The sequence below is a fragment of the Microcebus murinus genome, chromosome 4, assembly GCF_040939455.1.
Source record: "Microcebus murinus isolate Inina chromosome 4, M.murinus_Inina_mat1.0, whole genome shotgun sequence".
Taxonomy (NCBI): domain Eukaryota; kingdom Metazoa; phylum Chordata; class Mammalia; order Primates; family Cheirogaleidae; genus Microcebus; species Microcebus murinus.
The window spans coordinates 54719265-54739591 of record NC_134107.1 but is presented as its reverse complement, the minus strand read 5'-3'; the positions used below and the strand labels follow the sequence as shown (position 1 = coordinate 54739591).

General features: G+C 38.9%; 1 protein-coding gene across 1 annotated transcript in view; it reads left to right on the top strand.

Moving 5' to 3' along the window:
• The window catches only part of DNHD1 (dynein heavy chain domain 1), an 84810-nt gene that overhangs the window by 14861 nt on the left and 49622 nt on the right, over positions 1–20327 (top strand). The window contains exons 6-8 of the mRNA XM_076002224.1: positions 15987–16241; positions 16348–16485; positions 16597–16648. Coding sequence (XP_075858339.1) covers positions 15987–16241; positions 16348–16485; positions 16597–16648 — 445 coding nt within the window. The remainder of the gene's footprint in view (positions 1–15986; positions 16242–16347; positions 16486–16596; positions 16649–20327) is intronic.

Genomic DNA, 20327 nt, shown 5'->3' with positions numbered 1-20327 from the left:
CTGTTATCCATCGTGAGTTGGTTTTTGTGAGAGGTGAAAGGTGTGGGTCCTGTTTTAGCCTTCTACAGGTGGCTATCCAGTTTTCCCAGCACCATTTATTGAAAAGGGATTCTTTTCCCCAGCGTATGTTTTTGTCTGCTTTGTCAAAGATTAGATGGCTATATGAGGATGGTTTTATATCAGGATTCTCACATCTGTTCCACTGGTCAATATTCCTATTTTTGTGCCAATACCATATTGATTTAATTACTACAGCTTTGTAGTATAGTTTGATATCTGGCATATTAATGCCTCCCATTTTGTTTTTGTTGCCTAGAATTGCTTTTGATATTTGGGGTCTTCTTTGGTTCCATACGAAGTGTAAAATTATTTTCTCTATATCTGTGAAGAATGCTGATGGGATTTTAATAGGTATTGCATTGAATCTGTAGATCAGTTTGGGTAATATAGACATTTTAATGATGTTGAGTCTGCTGATCCACGAGCATGGTATGGATTTCCATCTGTTTGCATCCTCTGCTATTTCCTTCCTCAGTGTTTCATAGTTCTCCCTGTAGAGGTCTTTTACCTCCTTGGTTAAGTATATTCCTAAGTACTTTAATTTATTTGTTGCTATTGTGAAGGGAATTGAGTCTTTGATTTGGTTCTCAATTAGATTGTTGTTGGCATATATGAATGCCTCTGATTTCTGTGTATTGATTTTGTATCCTGAGACTTTACCAAATTCATTGATCAGTTCCAGGAGTTTCTTGGTTGAATCTTTGGGGTTTTCTAGATATAATATCATATCATCAGCAAACAGTGAAAGTTTGATCTCTTCTGCCCCTATTTGGATACCTTTAATTCCATTTTCCTGTCTGATTGCTGTAGCCAGGACTTCCAGCACTATGTTGAACAGAAGTGGAGATAGTGGGCAGCCTTGTCTGGTTCCAGTTCTAAGTGGGAATGATTTCAATTTTTCCCTATTCAGTATGATGTTGGCTATGTGTCTGTCATATATGGCTTGTATCATTTTTAGGTATGTCCCTTCTATGCCTATTTTCTTAAGTGTCCGTATCATGAAAGGGTGTTGAATTTTGTCAAAAGCTTTTTCTGCATCTATTGAAAGAATCATGTGGTCTTTGTTTTTGCTTCTGTTTATGTGGTGAATAGCATTTATAGATTTATGTATGTTGAACCATCCCTGCATCCCTGGGATGAAGCCCACTTGGTCGTGATGGATTATTTTTTTTGATAAGCGTCTGGATTCAGTTAGCTAAGATTTTGTTGAAAATTTTTGCATCTATATTCATTAGGGATATTGGTCTGTAGTTTTCTTTTTTTGTTGCATCCTTTCCTGGTTTTGGTATCAGAGTAATATTTGCTTCATAAAAGATGTCGGGGAGGTTTCCGTTCTTCTCGATGTTGTGGAATAGTTTCTGCAAGATAGGCTAGTTCTTCTTTGTAAGTGTGGTAAAATTCGGGTGTGAAACCATCTGGACCGGGACTTTTCTTTTTAGGGAGATTTTTAATTGCTGTTTCTATTTCAGCTGTTGAGATTGGTCTGTTCAGGGAATCTATTTCTTCCTGGTTGAGCCTAGGGAGGCTGTGTGTTTCTAGAAATTTGTCCATTTCCTCCACATTTTCCAGTTTGTGTGCATAAAGATTTTTGTAGTATTCATAAATTATATCTTGTATCTCTTTGGGATCAGTTGTGATATCTCCTTTTTTGTTCCTGATGGAGCTTATTAGAGATTTCTCTTTTTTGCTTTCCGTTAACCTAGCCAATGGCGTGTCAATTTTCTTTATTTTTTCAAAGAACCAACTTTTTGTTTTATTAATCTCCTGAATAGCTTCCCTGTTTTCAATTTCATTTAGTTCTGATTTGATCTTGTTGATTTCACTTCTTCTGCTGGGTTTGGGGTTGGTCTGTTCTTCTTTTTCCAGCTCTTTGAGTCGTTTCGTTAGATTGTCTATTTGTGATCTTTTTGTCTTTTGGTTATAGGCATTTATGGAGATAAACTTTCCTCTCAGAACTGCTTTAGCTGTGTCCCAGAGGAGTTGATAACTTGTCTCTACATTGTCGTTTTCTTCATAGAATTTTTTTATTTCCATCTTGATTTTTTTGTTTATGAAGTAATCATTTAGTAGGAGGTTGTTTAATTTCCACGTTTTTGTGTAGAAATGTGAGTTTCTGTTAGGGTTGATTTCTAGTTTTATTCCACTGTGATCTGACAAGGTACATGGTATGATTTCTATTTTTTTAAATTTCTTGAGATTTACTTTGTGTCGTAGGATATGGTCAATCTTAGAGAATGTCCCGTGAGCTGATGAGAAGAACGTACATTCAGTGGATTTGGGGTAGAATGTCCTGTAGATGTCAGTCAGACCCAATTGTTCCAGAGTTTTGTTTAAGTCCATTATTTCTTTATTAATTTTCTGTTTGGAGGATCTGTCTTGTGTCGTCAGTGGGGTGTTGAAATCTCCGGTGATTATGGAGTTGCTATTAATCCATTTGCTTAGATCCAGTAAGGTTTGCTTTATGAAGCTGGGTGCACCTAAGTTGGGTGTATATATATTTAAAATTGTTATCTCTTCTTGTTGAAGTGTGCCCTTCACCATTATATAATGAAACTCTTTGTCTTTCACTACTTTTGTTAGTTTAAAAACTAAATCGTCTGAAATTAGAACTGCCACGCCCACCTTCTTTTGGCTTCCACTTGCCTGGAATACTGATCTCCACCCTTTTACTTTTAGTCTATATGCATCCTTGCAGGTTAGATGTGTTTCCTGAAGACAGCATATACTTGGCCTGTATTTTCTTATCCAATCAGCCAGCCTATGTCTCTTGAGTGGAGAGTTTAAGCCATTCACATTTATTGAGAGAACTCATAGGTAAGGTAGATTATTGTTCATTCTGTTGGGTTGGATGTTGTTGCTTTGATTTCTCTCTTGAGCCATTGTAATATCTGGCCTTTAATCTTTGGGTTTTGGTTGTTTTTATATTCGTGAGTTTTTATTATGGTGTTCCATGTGTAACACTGTTTTGAGTACTTCTTGTAGGGCCGGTCTTGTCTTGGTGAATTCTCTGAGCCTTTGCTTGTCTGGGAATGTCTTTATTTCTCCTTCATAGATGAAGCTTAGTTTTGTAGGGAATAAGATTCTTATTGTTTTGGGCATTGGGCATTGTTTTGTTTCAGAAGAGTGAGAATGGGGCCCCAGTCTCTCCTTGCTTGTAAAGTCTCATTAGAGAAGTCTGGTGTTATTCGAATTGGCTTTCCCTTGTATGTTACTTACTTCTTTCATCTTACAGCTCTTAGAAGGGCCTCTTTAGTTGATATTTTGGTCAGTCTGATGACTGCATGTCGTGACGTCTTCCTGTTTGCATTGAATCTCCCAGGGGTCCTCTGAGCTTCTTGAACTTGTATATGGAGATTTTGAGCAAGGCCTGGGAAATTTTCCTCTATTATATCTTCAAAAAGCTTGTTCAACCCTTGAGTGTTGTCTTCTTCCCCTTCTTGTAACCCTATGACCCTCACATTAGGTTTCTTCACATAATCCCACATCTCTTGTAGGCTTTGCTCTTTTCTCTTGTTTCTCTGCTCTATTTCTGTGACTGATTTATTTAATTGGAGGGTGTTATCTTCAATCTCTTAGATTCTTTCTTCCGTTTGATCTACCCTGTTCTACCTGTTTCCAGTGTATTTTGTAGTTCCCTGAATTGAGTCTTCATTTCCAGGAGTTCGGTTAAATTTTTCTTCATTGTGTCTATTTCTTTAGTGAATTTTTGTTCTAGGTCCTGGAGGCTTTTTGTGGTTTCTTTGTGTTGGTTATTGAGTTGTTCTTGCAGGTCAGTGAGTGTTCTTATGATCCACATATGAAATTCCTCTTCTGTCATTTTGGTTGGTGTCCGTTTCTAGGGGGCTGGTGCTCCTCTTTGGGGGTGTGTTTTCCGTTTGGGTCTTCATATTTCCTGAGTTCCTTCGCTGATTTCTTCCCATGTTGAGCAGTTGTTGTTTCTTTCCTTTAGGTTTTTGTTTGGGTATTCAAACGCCTTGTTTAGTTTCTGAGCCGGTAGGTGGTGTCTGTGGGTGAGATTCGACCACTCCCTGTATAATGAGTCAGTGGGTGCCGTGGAAAGGCTGTGCAGGATGCCCTCCCTGTCAGTAGGTGGCGCTTGCTTGGAGGAACAGGCTATGCTGTTGTTTTTGTGTCCTGTTATCAGCTCTTGTTCTGGGCGGAGCTGGGTTGGGTAAGCCTGCTCTCAGGCACCACCAATGCCGTTAGCAGGGGTCAAAGTTCTGTTCTCTGCCTCCAGGAAAAGCTGTCACGGAGGGGCTAGAATGGCCCTGGTCAGTCAGAAAGTCGGCGTGTGGCGCTGGGGTTGTCTGAGACCCGCAGTCTGGAGGGGGCCTCGCTTCTTTCCACCATCCCCAACTCCGCAGCTACTCCTGGGCCTCTGCCAGCAGGCCAGACCACAGGCCACCAGGCCTCCCCAGACTGTGATGTCAGCGGGGAGGTTCCCTGTGCAGGAACGCCACCTGGGCTGGGCGTACAGCCTCCCTTTGGGAGGAGGGTTGCCCTCTAGGACGCTGATCTGCCCCCGAAGGCACACACATCTCAGTAGGCTGTTCACATATATCCCTTCTGTGCCCCGGGCAATGCGAGACCTCGGTACAGGGGATCTGGTCTGCAGGTCTGACTTCTGGGTCCCAGAGTTCAAACTATATCCCCACCAGGGAGAGGAGTGCCAGTCCCAATTCACCCACAGGGAGCCCAAGCTGGGTCTATGTCTCTCAGCCTCAGGGTCTGCACCGTTCTCCTCGGATCGCCATGGCAGCAGCACCTGGGAGGGCTGGCGGGTAGGGAGCTCACAGTTTGAGTTCCCCTTGGTCAGCTGTAGGGTCCCAAATGGGAAGATCCCATTTCCTGGAGGTGCCTCCAGCTGGTGGCTATATTGTCTCTTTGGGCAGCCGCGGGTAGGGTCGGGGCAGGGGAGAAGGAGGCAATATGGTACCTGCCGCGTGGCTCGGGTCTGTGCACAGGGAGGTGCCCCAAGGGATTTGGGAGCCTGGTGCAGTCCATTACAGGCTCACCGCTAGCTGGCGGCGGCTGTCTCTGGGCTGGTGTCCGCAGGTCTCTCCACCCCCTGGGGAGCCCACCAGCAGTCCCAAATGCAGGGGAGGGGAAACGGCATAACCACCTACCCTTCCCGCTGGTCTCTGGGCTGCTCCAGCAGTCTCAGCTTCCAGTTCTCCTCCATAACCTCCTCCCATGGAGTCTCCTGGGGTCTCAGGTACCCCTCCTTCTGGCCCTCATCTGCTGTATGCTCGTCTTCTTGCTTCTTTTTTCTAATTTCTGCTAGAATCTGTCTTTTCTGCAGAGACACTCTGTCTGGCGGTATTTCTCATCCGCCATCTTGATCCTCCCCCACCAACTTTAGGCTTTTGATGTTCGACTCTAGTTGATGGTTTTGATTGATCCCATCTTTGACTAAGACAATCTCATAACATCTGCCTGAACAATTCCTTGAGCCATCTCCTGTGGCTCAAAGACAAAGGACACGCCCCTGTTCCTCCCAACCATTGGCCTGAGGCAGGGATGCAGGTTTTCATTCTCAAAGAAGATGAGGGGGTTTTGAAGAGACAGAAAACGTTTTTGTCCTTTTTCAGGCCATTCTTTCTGTTACTGGAGAAAGCAGTGACTTTTATGGATTGCTCTCAGTTGAAAGCTTAAACATTTTATTTTATTTTATTATTTTATTTTATATTTTATTTTATTTTTTATTTATTTTATTTTATTTTATTTATTTTATATTTGACAAGAGTCTCACTCTGTTGCCCAGGCTAGAGTGCTGTGGCGTCAGCCTAGCACACAGCAACCTCAAACTCCTGGGCTCAAACAAGCCTTCTGCCTCAGCCTCCCAAGTAGCTGGGACTACAGCCATGTGCCACCATGCCTGGCTAATTTTATATATATATATTTTTTTTTAGTTGGCCAATTAATTTCTTTCTATTTATAGTAGAGACAGGGTCTGGCGCTTGCTCAGGTTGGTTTCAAACTCCTGTCCTTGAGTGATCCACCCGCCTTGGCCTCCCAGAGTGTTAGGATTATAGGCATGAGCCACAGCACCCAGCCAGTTGAAAGCTTAAATATTTTAAATACCTATGATAAAAAAATTTCACAAAATCTTAAATAGTCAAATCCTTTACTCCTCCCAGAATTACTTGTCATCCTTGTCCTACTCTATGTATTTCTTTTTCTATTTTCCCTCTTGCCTATTAAAATACCATATCATTTACTTATTTTTTATGCTAATTCCTCAAGATAGAATATAACCTCTACTAGGGTAGAGATTTTTGTTTTGCTCACTGATATATCCCAGGAACCTAGAAGAGTCTTTGCGCAAAGATATTCAGTAAAAGCTCCACAGAGTTTAAGAGTTTGGACTTAATGGAGCCTCTGCATATTTTATGAGTTTGCACTGATTGGCCATTTCTTTTTTGGATGTTTTAGAAAAGTGATGTTAAGAGGAAAAAACCAAACTCAGTACAATAACTTAAAGAGGTTTGTTTTGAGCTGAATATGAGTGACTATGTCCTAGAGCTATACAATCTCAAGAGGTCTTGAGAAAGAAAGTATGCCTGAGGCAGCTGGGTTACAGTTTGGTTTTATACCTTTTAGGGAGACAGGAACTGTAGGCAAAATTATAAATCAGGCCAGGCATGGTGGCTCATGCCTGTAATCCTAGCACTTTGGAAAGCTGAGGTTGAAGGATTGTTTGAGACCAACCTAAGCAAGAGCAAGACCCCATCTCTACCAAAAATAGAAAAAGCTGAGCATAGTGATATGCACCGGTAGTCCCAGCTACTTGGGAGGCTGAGGCAGGAGGATTGCTGGACCTCAGGAGTTTAAGGTTGCAGTGAGCAATGATGATGCCACTTTGCTCTAATCCAGGAGTCAGAGGAAGACCCTGTCTCAATAAAAAGAAATTATAAATCAATACATGGAAGGTATACATTGGTTTGGCCCAGCAAGATGGGATATCTCAAAGCAGAGGCTTATAAGTTATAGGATAGTTTAGAGATTCTTTAATTGGTAATTGGTTAAAGAAATAAAGCTTTGTTTAAAGACTTGGAATCAATAGGAATGAATGTTTTAAGTTAAGGAAGTATGCTAATCTCATAGAGCAAGCCACAATATACCAACTAAAGTGATCTGTTAAGCAAATTGATGACCTGCAGGTGTGACTTAACCTTTGCCTTGCATGGCCTTAGGTCCTATTTGTAATTAGTCTAAACTTCGAAAGTAGGGGGTATAATGATCCCATGTCTGACCTCCTTCATTGATAGCTGATAACTCAGTTTTAAGGTTTTCCTGGGGTCTTCTTGGCCAAGAGGGGGGTCTGTTTAGTCAGCAGGTAGGCTTAGGATTTTAATTTTGGTTTACAGTGGCTAAAGAGCAAATTTATAGTCTCTCTTCAGGAGGTGCAGGGGAAAGGGGCAGCAAAGGCATCAGCAGTGTCAGGTGCAGAGCCATGGTGCAGGAGTGAAAAGGACACAAGCAGCCTTTAGCCTCCAGAGAGCAAATGCTGAACCTGCCATTGTACCAAGTGGAATGGGGCATGGGAAGGGAGTGAACTCTTCCAGTCTTTCTCTATCTCCCAGTTCCTAAATCCCACCTCTGTTTGTAATGTTACAAAAATACTTGTAATTTTTTGAAATTCAGTAATTTTTTTATTTTAAGGTATAATTTATATGCAGTAGCCATATTTTAACTATACAGTTTGTTGAATTTTGTGCATTTGTATACACCCTATACACTCATGTAACTATACCAAGATTAGGATAGAAAACATTTGCAGCACCTCAGCAAGCTCCTTGGTGCCTCTCTTGTTGATACCCCTGCAAAGGTAACCACTACATTGACACCTGTCATCATAGATTAATTTTGTCTGATTTTGAATTTCATATAAGTGGAGTTCAACATTATGTCTGTGAGATTTATCCATAATGTTGTAGATAGTGATGGTTCACTCTTTTTGTATTGTTACTGCCCAGCTGGGTTCCTTGCCCACTGCCCAGGAGGAAGCCGATAACCTGAGAGAGCAGAGGTTGCAGCAGAGAAATGGTTCAATATCATAAGGCACCAAGCAAGGAGATGAGAAGAATTTTTTCAAATCTGTCTCCCTGAGAATTTGGGGGCTAATTTTTTTAAATGTAGTTTGGTGCACAAAGGGCAATGGAATTGGATCTGCTAATTGGCAGTGGATGAACTCATGGGGTTTAGGAGCAGAAAATCTCTTCTTGGCTGAGACAGTTCCTGGGTGGAGGGTCACAGGACCCTTCTTCTATCTGTTATAGTATTCTTTATACATTCTAAATATGAGTTCTGTATTAAATATATGTATTGTAAACATTTTCTACAAGTCTGTGGCTTACCTTTTCACTAATTTTTTTTAAATTTTTAAATTTTATATCTTTTCAGTGACTTGGAACCTTTTCACTATTTTAATAGTACCTTTTGGCCAGGTGGGGTGGCTCACACCTGTAATCCTAGCACTCTGGGAGGCCAAGACAGGCGGATTGCTCGAGGTCAGGAGTTCAAAACCAGCCTGAGTGAGACCCCGTCTCTACTAAAAATAGAAAAAAATTAATTGACCAACTAAAAATATTTATACAAAAAATAAGCCAGGCATGGTGGTGCATGCCTGTAGTCCCAGCTACTCGGGAGGCTGAGGTAGTAGGATCGCTTGAGCCCAGGAGATTGAGGTTCCTGTGAGTTAGGCTGACACCATGGCACACCATGGCCTGGGCAACAAAGTAAGACTCTGTGTCAAAAAAAAAAAAAAAAGTACCTTTTGATAAGCAGAAGATTTTAATTTTTTGAAGTTTATTTTATCTATCTTTTTGGTTAGTGCTTTTCTTGCCTTTATTGAGCCTTTTGATTCCTGCTTTAAGACATCTTTGCCTACCCCAAGGTCATGTAGATATTCTCTTAATTTTTCTTCTAGACACTTTTAGTACTTTGTCTTTCACATTTAGGTCTGTGATCCATTTCAAATTAATTTTTATGTATGGTATAAGGTAAGGGTCAAGGGTTTTCTTCCCATTTATTGATAAGACTATTCTTTCCTAATTAATAGTACTGGTATCGTTTACTTAAATCTGTTTCTAGACTCTATTCTTTTCCATTAGTCTGCTTGTTTGCCTTTTTGTCAATGTGACATTGTCTTAATTATTACAGGTTTGTCATAAGACTCACTATCTGGTATTGTCAATTCTGTAACTTTTCTCTTTTTCAAAATTGCCCTGGCTATTTTAGGTTATTTGAATTTCCTTATAAAGTTCAGAATTAGCTGGTTAATATCCATAAAATAAACAACTCAAATTTTTACTGGGCTTGCTTCGAGTTTATAGAGTTTATAGATCAATTTGAGGATATCAATTTGATATCTTAATATTTAGTTTCCTAATCCCTAAACATGGATTTATTCATTTATTTTGTCTTCTTTATTTTTCTCTTAAGAAAGCTCAGTAGGTTTCCTATAGAGGTCTTGAACATATTTTGTTGGGTTTATTACTAATTATTTGATGGATTTTGTTGCTATTATAAATGGTATTTTAAAACAGCATTGTTTTCTGATGGTTGCTATACCATAGACAAAAATTAATTCATGATGGAAAGACATAAGTGTGAAAGGAAAAAACAAGATCTTTTAGAAGATAAAACAGGACAATATTTTTATCTCAGGGTAAGGATGGGTTTCTTAAAATATAAAAATTATGAACTATGAAAAAAGCAATAAGTTTGTATTAAAACTAACTTTTTATTGAAAACATCATTTTAAAAAATGAAAAGACAAACAAATGCAACACAGAGAGCCACTTTCTATGCTGCTGCATGGAATGAAATGGAATGGAATAGAACCTGTCCCTGTTGGCATTCAGTCACTTCAAAGGAGCGAGTATGGGGGGTAGGGATCAATAATCATCACAGTACTAACTGAATTGTTTCAGAACCAAGCTTGTAATTTGTCTAAATAAAAGCATTGTGCTTCACATGAAAATACAGCATTACTGAAGAACGGAAACACATTTGAAACATTAAAAAAAATGATGTCAACTGTGGGTGTTTGGTGGATACCCTTTATCCATTTATTGAGAGATTTTATCATGAATGGTTATTGAGTTTTGTGAAATGACTTCTTCTGCTTCTATATAGAAGACCATAGGATTTTTCTCATTTACTTTGTTAATGTGGTAAATTGTCAATGTTAGACCACCTTTGCATTACTGGGATAGACCTATTTCCTCCCTCCTCTTTGTCTTTTGGTATAACTTCAAACTTATCAGGAGAGATGTAAGGATAGTAAGATAAGGTCTCTTGTAGCTTTTATCCAGGTTATTATTTTTCCCTGTTTACTTTATCATTTATGCCCTTTCTCTTTTCTATATATGTATCATTTTTTTCTAAATCATTTGAGAGTGAACTGCAGACATCAAGTCCCCTTACCCCATCTTAGTCTGTTTTCTGCTGCTGTAACAGAATACCAAAGACAGGCTAATTTATAAAGAATAGAAGTTTATTTGGTTCATGGTTCTGGAGGCTGAGAAGTTAAAGAGCATGGTGCTGGCATCTGATAAGGGTCTTATCCCATGGCGAAAGACATCATGTGGTGAATGAACACTTGCTACAGAGAAAGGAGGCAGGAAATCAGGCCAACTCATCCTTTTTATCAGGAACATACTCCCAAGATAACTAACCCTCCCAAGATAACTAACACTCCTGCAATAAGGGCATTGATTCCTTCATGAGGGTCAATAGTAGAAGCTCTCATAGCTAATAATCTCTTAAGGGCCTTACCTCTTATTACTGTTACAATGGCAATTAAGCATCTAATGCATGAAGTTTTGGGGGGCACATTCGAATCATAGCAACCCCTAAATATGGCATTGTGTTTTTCCTAAAAGCAATGACATTTTCTTTCATAACCCTAGTACAATTATAAAAGATCAGGAAATTACACTTTGATACAGTTCTGTTATTTCTTCCCCCAATTCTTTTTTTTTATGTTAATGATATATCTTATTTAATTCAACATATCAGAAATATTGTTTTCAACATGTAATCAATATTAAATTATTAGTGAGAAGTTTTACCTTTTTCATACTAAGTCTCCAAAATCCAGTGTGCATTTTACACTTACAGCATGTCTCGATTTAAACTAACTGTATTTAAGGTGCTCAGTAGCCACATGTGGCCATGGGCTACCACACTGGACAGTGCAGATCTCTATCCTTTAGTCATCCCCAATTTTTATTCAAAATTTGCTAATTATTCCAATAACATTCTCTGTTACTCTTTTTTTTCTTGCTTCAAGATCCAAACAAGAACCATGTGTTGCATTTAGTGGTCACTTCTCCTTAGTTTCTCTTATGTGGAACACCTTCCTCAGCCTCTTCCCCCCTTCTTTTATTTTGGCTTTTGCCTCAGGGCATGACAACTCTACAATATGATATACATTCCAGAGCCTCTTACCTCTTCAAGTAAGACCAACAATAGATGTTAGCTGAGATCTTGCTGGGCTCTTTTACCTTTTCTGTTCTGCTTCCCTCATTCCCTTGCAGGTGTCCTCAAACTATGGTTCACGGGCCACATATAGCCTGCTGGGGACATTTATCCATTCTGCCAGGTGTTTTTGCCACTGCTGCCTGTCCTGCTTAGCAGCCGACTCGTCCCGGGCCCACAGTGCGCATGTGTGGAATGTGTGCCGCACTCTCCAACAGTCTGAGGGACAGTGAACTGGCCCCCTGTTTAAAAAGTTTGAGGACCACTGCCTTAGAGGTTCTTTTCTCTGAAGATAACTCCTTCAATAAAACACATTTCCCCAAATCCCTGTCCCAGGGTCTGCTTCCAGGGAATCCAACCTAATAAAATATATATTAGACCAAGCTCATTCACTGCTTTATTTAAATATTCTATATTATACATTATTTTAATAATTTTAACCTACTTACACTTGCCTTTGAGAGATATATGTTAAATATCCTCTTCTGTGATTATAGATTTGTTCATTTCTCCTTGCTGTTCTTTCAGTTTTTGCAAGACATATTCCAACATCATATTACGTGCATGAAAGTTCATGACAGTATTTCTCAGTGACTTGCTCCTTTTATCAATATGAAAAAGTCTTCATTCTTGTTACTGCTTTTTTTCCAGAGTTCTCTTTTGTCTGATGTTAACAGTGTTTGCTTGATCTATCTTTTCCTATCCCTTTGTTTTCAACCTTCCTTTATTATTTTGTTTTATGTATATCTCATATAATTCTAGAAAACATTTAGTCTGAGAGTGTATGTCTTATAATAAGTTTATCTCAGTTATTTTGTTTACTGATAGGTTTGGACTTATTTTTCCCATTTTTGTTTTGGTATTTTCTATTTCTTGTGATTTCTATTTGATTCTAACTTGTGTTTCTTATCCTTTGTTAGTTTACATTTTCATTGCTATTATTATCCTCTAATAATTTAGTTGTTATACATTTTATTCTTCTCATGGTTGCCCAGCTACTACTCAGTATCTACTGATCTTTCTTAGTTTTGGAATCTTGATTTTGTTTCCTTTCATAGATTCTCATAGCTGGGGGAGGCCATGTGACTGAGTTAAGGACAACAAAACCTATGTGGAAATCACCATGTGCCTGCCTAACAGGTGTAGCTGTTCAACTTAACATTGGATAATAATGAATGTCTCTTTCATATCTTTTTCTAAAAACACTTCCCAGAGAAGCCTCTCTGGTTACCCTATTTATTTTGCCAGACAAATTATCCCAAAGGGTCACCCTATTTAAAATTGCCAACCCCTACTACCAACAGCACTCCCCATCCCTCTTTCCCTGCTCTTTAGGTTTTTTTGTAGCCCTAATCACCTTTTTACATGCAATATAAATTACTGATTTATTATATTCATTTTCCTTCGCCCTCTTCCAGAGGGCAGACACTTTTGTTTATTTCATGACTAATATATCTCTAGTGCTTATTATAAGGTATGCCATATATAGTAGGTGCTAAATGAATTTTAGTTGAATGAATGAATGCCACAGGTGAATTTGTATCCGTATCTTTCTCCCAAGCAGAATAAGAACCTTAGCGTTATCGTACTTTCCTTTCTCTTCTTTATTCCTGTATCTATCCTTCCTACTAATATTACTCTTAGATTGATATCTCCTGGAATTTTCTCCTAGATTGTTATAAACATTCTTGTTTTATAACCTACCCATTTGTTTTAATTTTTCCAGTCCACTATAACAAATACCACAATGTGGCTCATAAACAATAAACATTTATTTGTCACATTTCTGGAGGCTAGGAAGTATGAGATCAAGGTGCTCGTAAATCTGGTGTCTGGTAAGGGCCCAGTCCTCATAGACGGGCTACCTTCTTGCTGCAGAAAGAACTAGATAGCTCTCTGAGGCTGTTTTTTAAATTGACAAATAAAGATTGAATATATTCAAGGTGTACAAAGAGATGATTTGATCTAGGTATACACTGTGTAATGATTACTGCAATCAAATTAATTTACACATCCATCACCACCCATGCTGTACATTAGATCCCCAGAATTTATTCATCTAATAACTGAAAGTTTGTGCCCTTTGAATAGAAATACCATATTATCCAGCAATCCCACTTCTGGGTATATATTCAAAGGATGAAATCAGTATCTCAAAGAGATATTTGCACCCCCATGTTCATTGCAGGATTATTTACAATAGCCAATACATGGAAATAACCTAATTGTTCATTGATGGGTGGTTAAAGAAATTGTAATACATATATACATTGGAATATTACTCAGCAATAAAAAGAAGGAAATTCTGCCATTTGCAACAACATGGATGAACTTGGAGGACATTAGTGACATAAGTGAAACAAGCCAAAGAAAAAAAGATAAATACTGTATGATCTGGGACCTTTTTTATAAGGGCACTAATCCCATTCATGGGGGGATAGAATCACCTCCCAAAAGGCTCCACCTCATAATACCATCACATTGGAGGTTAGGATTTTAACAGAATTTCAGAGGGACACAAACATTTAGACCATAGCACCATTCAAAATTAACAATGTGTTCCACAAATATTTTTGCCCATCAAAGCTTCTTGTAGACCACACTTTATTCTCTTGGATTAATTTTCCTCTTTCTGAAATATGCCTTATTTTTTTTTAAGGGAGAATCTGTAGATGATAAATTTTCTGAGTATTTGTATATCTAAAAATGTCTTTTTCCTCAAACTTTACTAATACTGCGGTGAGGTATAGAATTCTGGGTTTAAAACATTTTTTCTCATAACTTAGAAGTTATTGCCCCTAGTATTGATATTTGAAAAATGCATACTGTAAGATGAGAGCATCTAGTGAAAAAAAATTAAAAATTTATAGCAATTAATAAAATGTGGTATATGTATACCATGGAGTACTATTCAGCTCTAAGAAACAATGGTGACATAGCACATCTTATATTTTCCTGGTTAGAGCTGGAACCCATACTATTAAGTGAAGTTTCCCAAGAATGGAAAAACAAGAACCACATATACTCACCAGCAAATTGGTATTAACTGAACAGCACCTAAGTGGTCACATAGGTACTACAGTAATAGGGTATAGGGCAGGTGGGAGGGGGGAGGGGGGCGGGTATATACATAGATAATGAGTGAGATGTGCACCATCTGGGGGATGGTCATGATGGAGACTCAGACTTGTGGGGGGAGGGGGGAAATGGGCATTTATTGAAACCTTAAAATCTGTACCCCCATAATATGCCGAAATAAAAAAAAATTATACCAATTATGTTTTGTTGTAGTAGTAATATTTATTGTTGTTGTTTACATGGTTTTATCCTAATTGGCACTTAGTATGCCCTTTCAATGTGAGACGATATATTCTTTTTACAAGCACTTACCATGGAACTACCCCATGTCAGGCACTGTGTTAAGCAATAGAAAAATGAAATAAGGAATGACAGGGGCCCTCTCCTAAAGGAACTTACAGTGCAGTAGATAAGTCACATAAGTAACTAAAATAATAATGCTCTGGACTAAGAGCTGTGAAGTGGGAAGCACTAAGTATTAAGGGTATTGTTAGAATGTGGAGGAGGACACCTCGCCAAGCTTGAGGGCATGTTGGTATATGATGTGCCTTGTTTGGGGCTCTACTGTCTTGTGCCTGACTCTCAGGAGACAGGGGCTGGAGCTCATGGAGAGCAGAGATATTAGTACAAATCTCAGACACCAGTCAGTTCTAATCACCAGCTCTATGGAGCATCAAAAAAAAAAAAAAAAAAAAAAACAGGAGAGCAGCGAGGACAAAGGGTCCATCTGGCCAAACAGCTTTCTGGTATCTCCCCTCTGTTCCTCAATAGGACAATCCCAAAGGGTTGGCAACTGTAAGTGGCTTTGTAGGCTGAGGAACCTCCCAGATCTGAAAAGAACCCACAAAGAGGCTCCCAGGCTTTTATCCCACATCCCCTTCCCCCAGTGGAAAGTCTATGTCGGGGCCCAGAAACAGCTGCTACTATAACTGAAAGCAGGATTATGCTACTCAGCAGGTCACATCAGCTCAGACTAGTGGTTGAAGTCCATACGCTGGAATTACTGCTTAGCCTTACGAATCTGATCTTTTTCTTTGTTTCTTCTATGCATTGTGAACCTCTCTATTTACATATGCACAAATTTTGTATTTGAGTTCCACCCTGGGGGCTGTCAGTAGATAGGCCCGGCCTATCACCTTAGCACATTGTAGACTCTGAATATATGTTCTCCATTTCATATCTTCTCTGGGCACTTGAAAAATTGGGAGGTAATCTCTACTAAGAAGGAGCCCTCTGTGTGCATATCTAGGCTCTAAGTTCTAGGCTGCAAGACCTGAGAGTTTGCACACACCAGTGGCTGACCAGTTTGCTCTCCATCCCCCTTATTGATGATGAATTTCCACTCTCTGTGCTGACAGATTCACGAGGACACGTACCACATGCAACAAGGCTTGCAGGAGCGAGTGCAAAACTGCAACAGGATCAGGACAGGCCACGGCTCCATATACCTTCAGAGGGTACAGCGCCAGCAGCTAGAGCAGAAGCTGAAGCAAGCAGAGGCCTGGTTGCTGCAACTGGGAAAGCTTGCCCACCTAGTTGACTACATGATTTGTCAGAGCCTTGTTTCTATCTTGGAAAAGGAGATAACCTCTTTTGTGGCCAACATCCTGCAAGTGAGGTGGTGGGTGGCATGTGTGGAGGTGGGCAGGCAGTCAAGGGGCAGATGGGGAATGTATACTGTCATCTACCCCTTGGCCTCTCTCAACATTTCTTTTATAGGCCCCAAGGCAGAAACCCTTCTTCTCATCACAGCTGAACTTCAATGATTGTGGCCAGCTGTCTCATATGCCCAATGTTGAAAATATGATCCAGATTCTATCAGAAGGCCTACAGTCTATAAAGACCTCTGCCCTACAGGTATTCTGGATTGAGCAGGGGGGGCTATCTGTGTAAGTAGATACTCTCAGCCCTATTTAAATTTCTCATTGTTTTCCTATTTCTGCCCCTTCACCATATCCTGCCATGAAGGTAATACAGTCTGCAGATCAGAAGACCTCCTGGGATTCCCTGTATTCTGAAGGTATTTTAGGAGACCCAGGAAGGGGGTAGGGAGGCTGAAGGAAGAGAAGGGCACGTGTAGAGTGAAAATGGCATGGGAAGTGGGCAGGAGGCTCAGGCTATAGAGTCAGGCTTTAGGTGTGGATGGAGCAGCTATAACCTGAGTATAGCACATGTGTGTTGTGGGGAGGAGGGTCGGGGGTGATTTTCTCACTAAGTCATGTGTTTATGTGTATGTGCATGCACTGAGGGGTGTATGAAAGAGTGTGAGTACATTATCCTTTTCCTGGTTCATCCAGAACTCTGTAAGGTTTTTCTCCAGTTCCAAAATTGCACTTCATTTACTGTTGAATTTGATTGCTAAGTTAATTTGTACTTGTTTCAAGAGCTCTGCTTGTTCAATATTTGCTTTATTTCATACAGCTCTTTTCTATTTCATGTAGAGTAATTCATTAATATTATTGAAAGATTTTATGGTTACCAATTATCATTGGTTATCAATAAAATCATTAAATGCATTAGTCACATTTGATATATTGATGCTTTTTAATTTTCCCAATGAACTGGTATGTATTCATTAAGATGATTTAAAGATACAAAGATAATTTTAGGAAACAGCGGACCAGGAGAAAAACAGTTTCTAGAAAGGAGCGTGAGTCTTTTTCAAATTATACCAGTTGGGGCACATTTTTTCCTCAAATGCATTTAGATTAACTGAGACTATTGATATTTGTTTTACGTAGTGCAGTGGAAAGAAGAAAGGCTCTGGAGTCAGACACATTAGTTTACTAATCTGCAAAGTGGGAATGACAAAAATACCTAACTTGAATGATTCTTTTGAAGATTAAAAGAGATAATATGTCTAGTATCGTGCTTAAAACATAGTATTAATAATATACGTTACATATAGTACCTTCTTACTATTATTAGTATTAAAGACTTAGATAAATCAGACATTTCACAATATTTTTTCATTACATGCTGTACTAATTCATATTATGAATATACCATAGTATTTTTTGAATGGTTAAAAAAGGAAAAAATAACTTGAATTTTTATTCTAAGTCTTAGTAAAACAAAATGTTCATCTGCACTATCTTAGGATGGATGTCCTTTCCACTTTTAAAAGAGCAACATGGACTGATGTGTTTAGGGGTGAAATGTCATGATGTGCCCATCTTACTTTCAAATGGTTTGGGGGAAAGAAAAAACAGAAAGAAAAATAGATAATGCAATGTGGCAAAATGTTAATAATTATTGACTTTAGGTGAATGGATAAGGACATTTGTAGTACCATTCTTTAAACTTTTCTGCAAAATACAAAGAAAAAAGATCTGCATGGAAAATCAGATTAATATCAGAGAAGAATCAGAACCAAAGTTCTGATTTAAGATTTTCCTTAAGTTCTTTAAGAAAAATGGAGTAAATTTTCAATAAAGGTAAATTTGTAGTAGTTAAAACACTACTAGAAGTCTTTAGGAAACATACATCCAACTGAGAAATCTTTTACTTAAATGAGGCAAAATTTATATGGTATTTTAACTAAATTATAAATTATTTTAATGCCTCTACTTAATATACAAGAATATGAAAAATAAACCCCTTTACAAGGGAAACTTTTACATAGACTAGGTTCTAGTCAATAAAAGAATACTCAATGTATTATTAATAAAATGGTTATAACATATCCTCCAGCCGTAGCTGTGTTCTCCAACATTTTCCAGAGAACATTTTATGGCCAAAAAAGCGAGTATTAATATTACTATTTTATGTCCTTACAATCTTATCAGAAACTTTCTGCAGTTCAAAACTAAGAAAATATAATCTGATAATCATTTTTGTCATCTGTCAGGTGTCAAATTCAAAAACTATTACCCTAAAATTCTTACATTAACTTTAATGTGATAATATCCTACTAAGATCAGAGAATCTTTTTGATATTTGTGGTAAGATAAATCTGTTACACTGAAAAGAGACAAAGGATTGCCTAATTATTATTGTATAATTTTTTGATGTACACTTTGATTGGGATGGTGTTGAAGTTAGCTTAGAGATATAATGAAAAGAATGAAAATTGTGATTACTGTACTTTTTTTACCAGGAGGTTGCACATGTCAGGTAAGGGCTCATTGGACTGTGAGGTATGAGCAGTAGGAAGAGGAAGAGGAAGCATAAAGGGAGGCAGTGTGGCAGTGAATAGATTTATAGATAAGAGGAAAGGAAAGATTTTTTTTTTCTTACTGCTCTGTGAGAAAAAAACCTTAAAGAGATGAAGAGGTGTACAAATATGTTTGACAAGAATATTTGCTCTGTGTGAAATCTCTGAGTCACTCATTTAAGGAAACCTATAGTAAATATCTATATAATTTAGGCCTTTCAGAGTTAGATTGATATTTAAAAATGCAGCTCCATATTGACATGTATGTATTATGCCTATACGTATGTATTTTAAATTGAAGCCCTGAATCCCTCAGAAGTGACAGGTAATTTGTATTTCTTTTACTTAGTTGATATCACATTCCTTTTTTTTTTTTGAGACAAAGTCTCACTCTGTTGCCTGGGCTAGAGTGCTGTGGTGTCAATTTAGCTCACAGCAATCTCAAACTCCTGGTCTCAAGCAATTCTTCTGCCTCAGCCTCCTGAGTAGCTGGGACTACAGACACACACTACAATGCCTATTTTTAGTAGAGACGGGGTCTCGCTCTTGCTCAGGCTGGTCTTGAACTCCTGAGCTCAAACTATCCTTCTTCCCTGGCCTCCCAGAGTGCTAGGATTGTAGGCGTGAGCCACTGCTCCTGGCCCACATTTCTTATTATAAGCAAATTTTACTTCACTCTTACCTTGGCTATGAAGTTATTAGTGATTTCTGTTTTGTTTTGTTTTGGGTTTTTTTTATTTTTTCACCAAATTGTATTAAAATTAGACTAGCTTTTCTTTCCATTGCTTGGAATTACGCTTGAATGGACTTTGTATAGCACTTTATTGCTGGAGCACTCTCAGGGGTCTTGGCACCTTGAATCACTGTTCTTCAACTTGTCTTATATTTTGGAGCTTACAAAACAGACAGTTACTAAATTCAAAGGCAGAAAAGAAAATAATAGCACCAACTCTGACAGGAATTGAAACTAGAAAGTCAGGAGGAGAGCCCCCTCTCAAATTGCTGCTTATCCTTTGGTCTCTTCTCTCTGTGCATCGTCCCAATTTCTCTGAATCTTTTTGTTTGTTTGTTTGTTTGTTTGTTTTAAAGTTCAACCTTTTATTCAGAGATATAGCTTTATAGCTCCCTTCCAGGATGTGTGTTGGTGTGTGCAAGAGAGATGGTTGTAATAGAAATAGTATTTGCGTGTGTGTGTACGCGTGCACCTGGGTGGCCCCTTAATTGATGAACGTACTTGGCATGATAAAAAGTAGGTAACCTTGTTCCCCAGAAAGTTTTTCCTGTTCTGTGAAGTCTGAAACCTGGTCTTAACACTGGAGATCCTGGGGCTCTGAAATCTGACCTCCCGCCCACTCCCACTTGCTTGTGGCTGCTAGAGAGATCTGTCCTCACCCTCACCCTGTGGTCCTAGCTGGGCCCACAGGACACAATGTCCACTGCTCTCCTTGCGAGGGAACCGCAGTAGAACAGTAAACAGAGCATCACTGGACATGGCTGCTCTGCAGCTCTCCTTGCTCTTTGCTTGCGGGGCTATAATGATGGA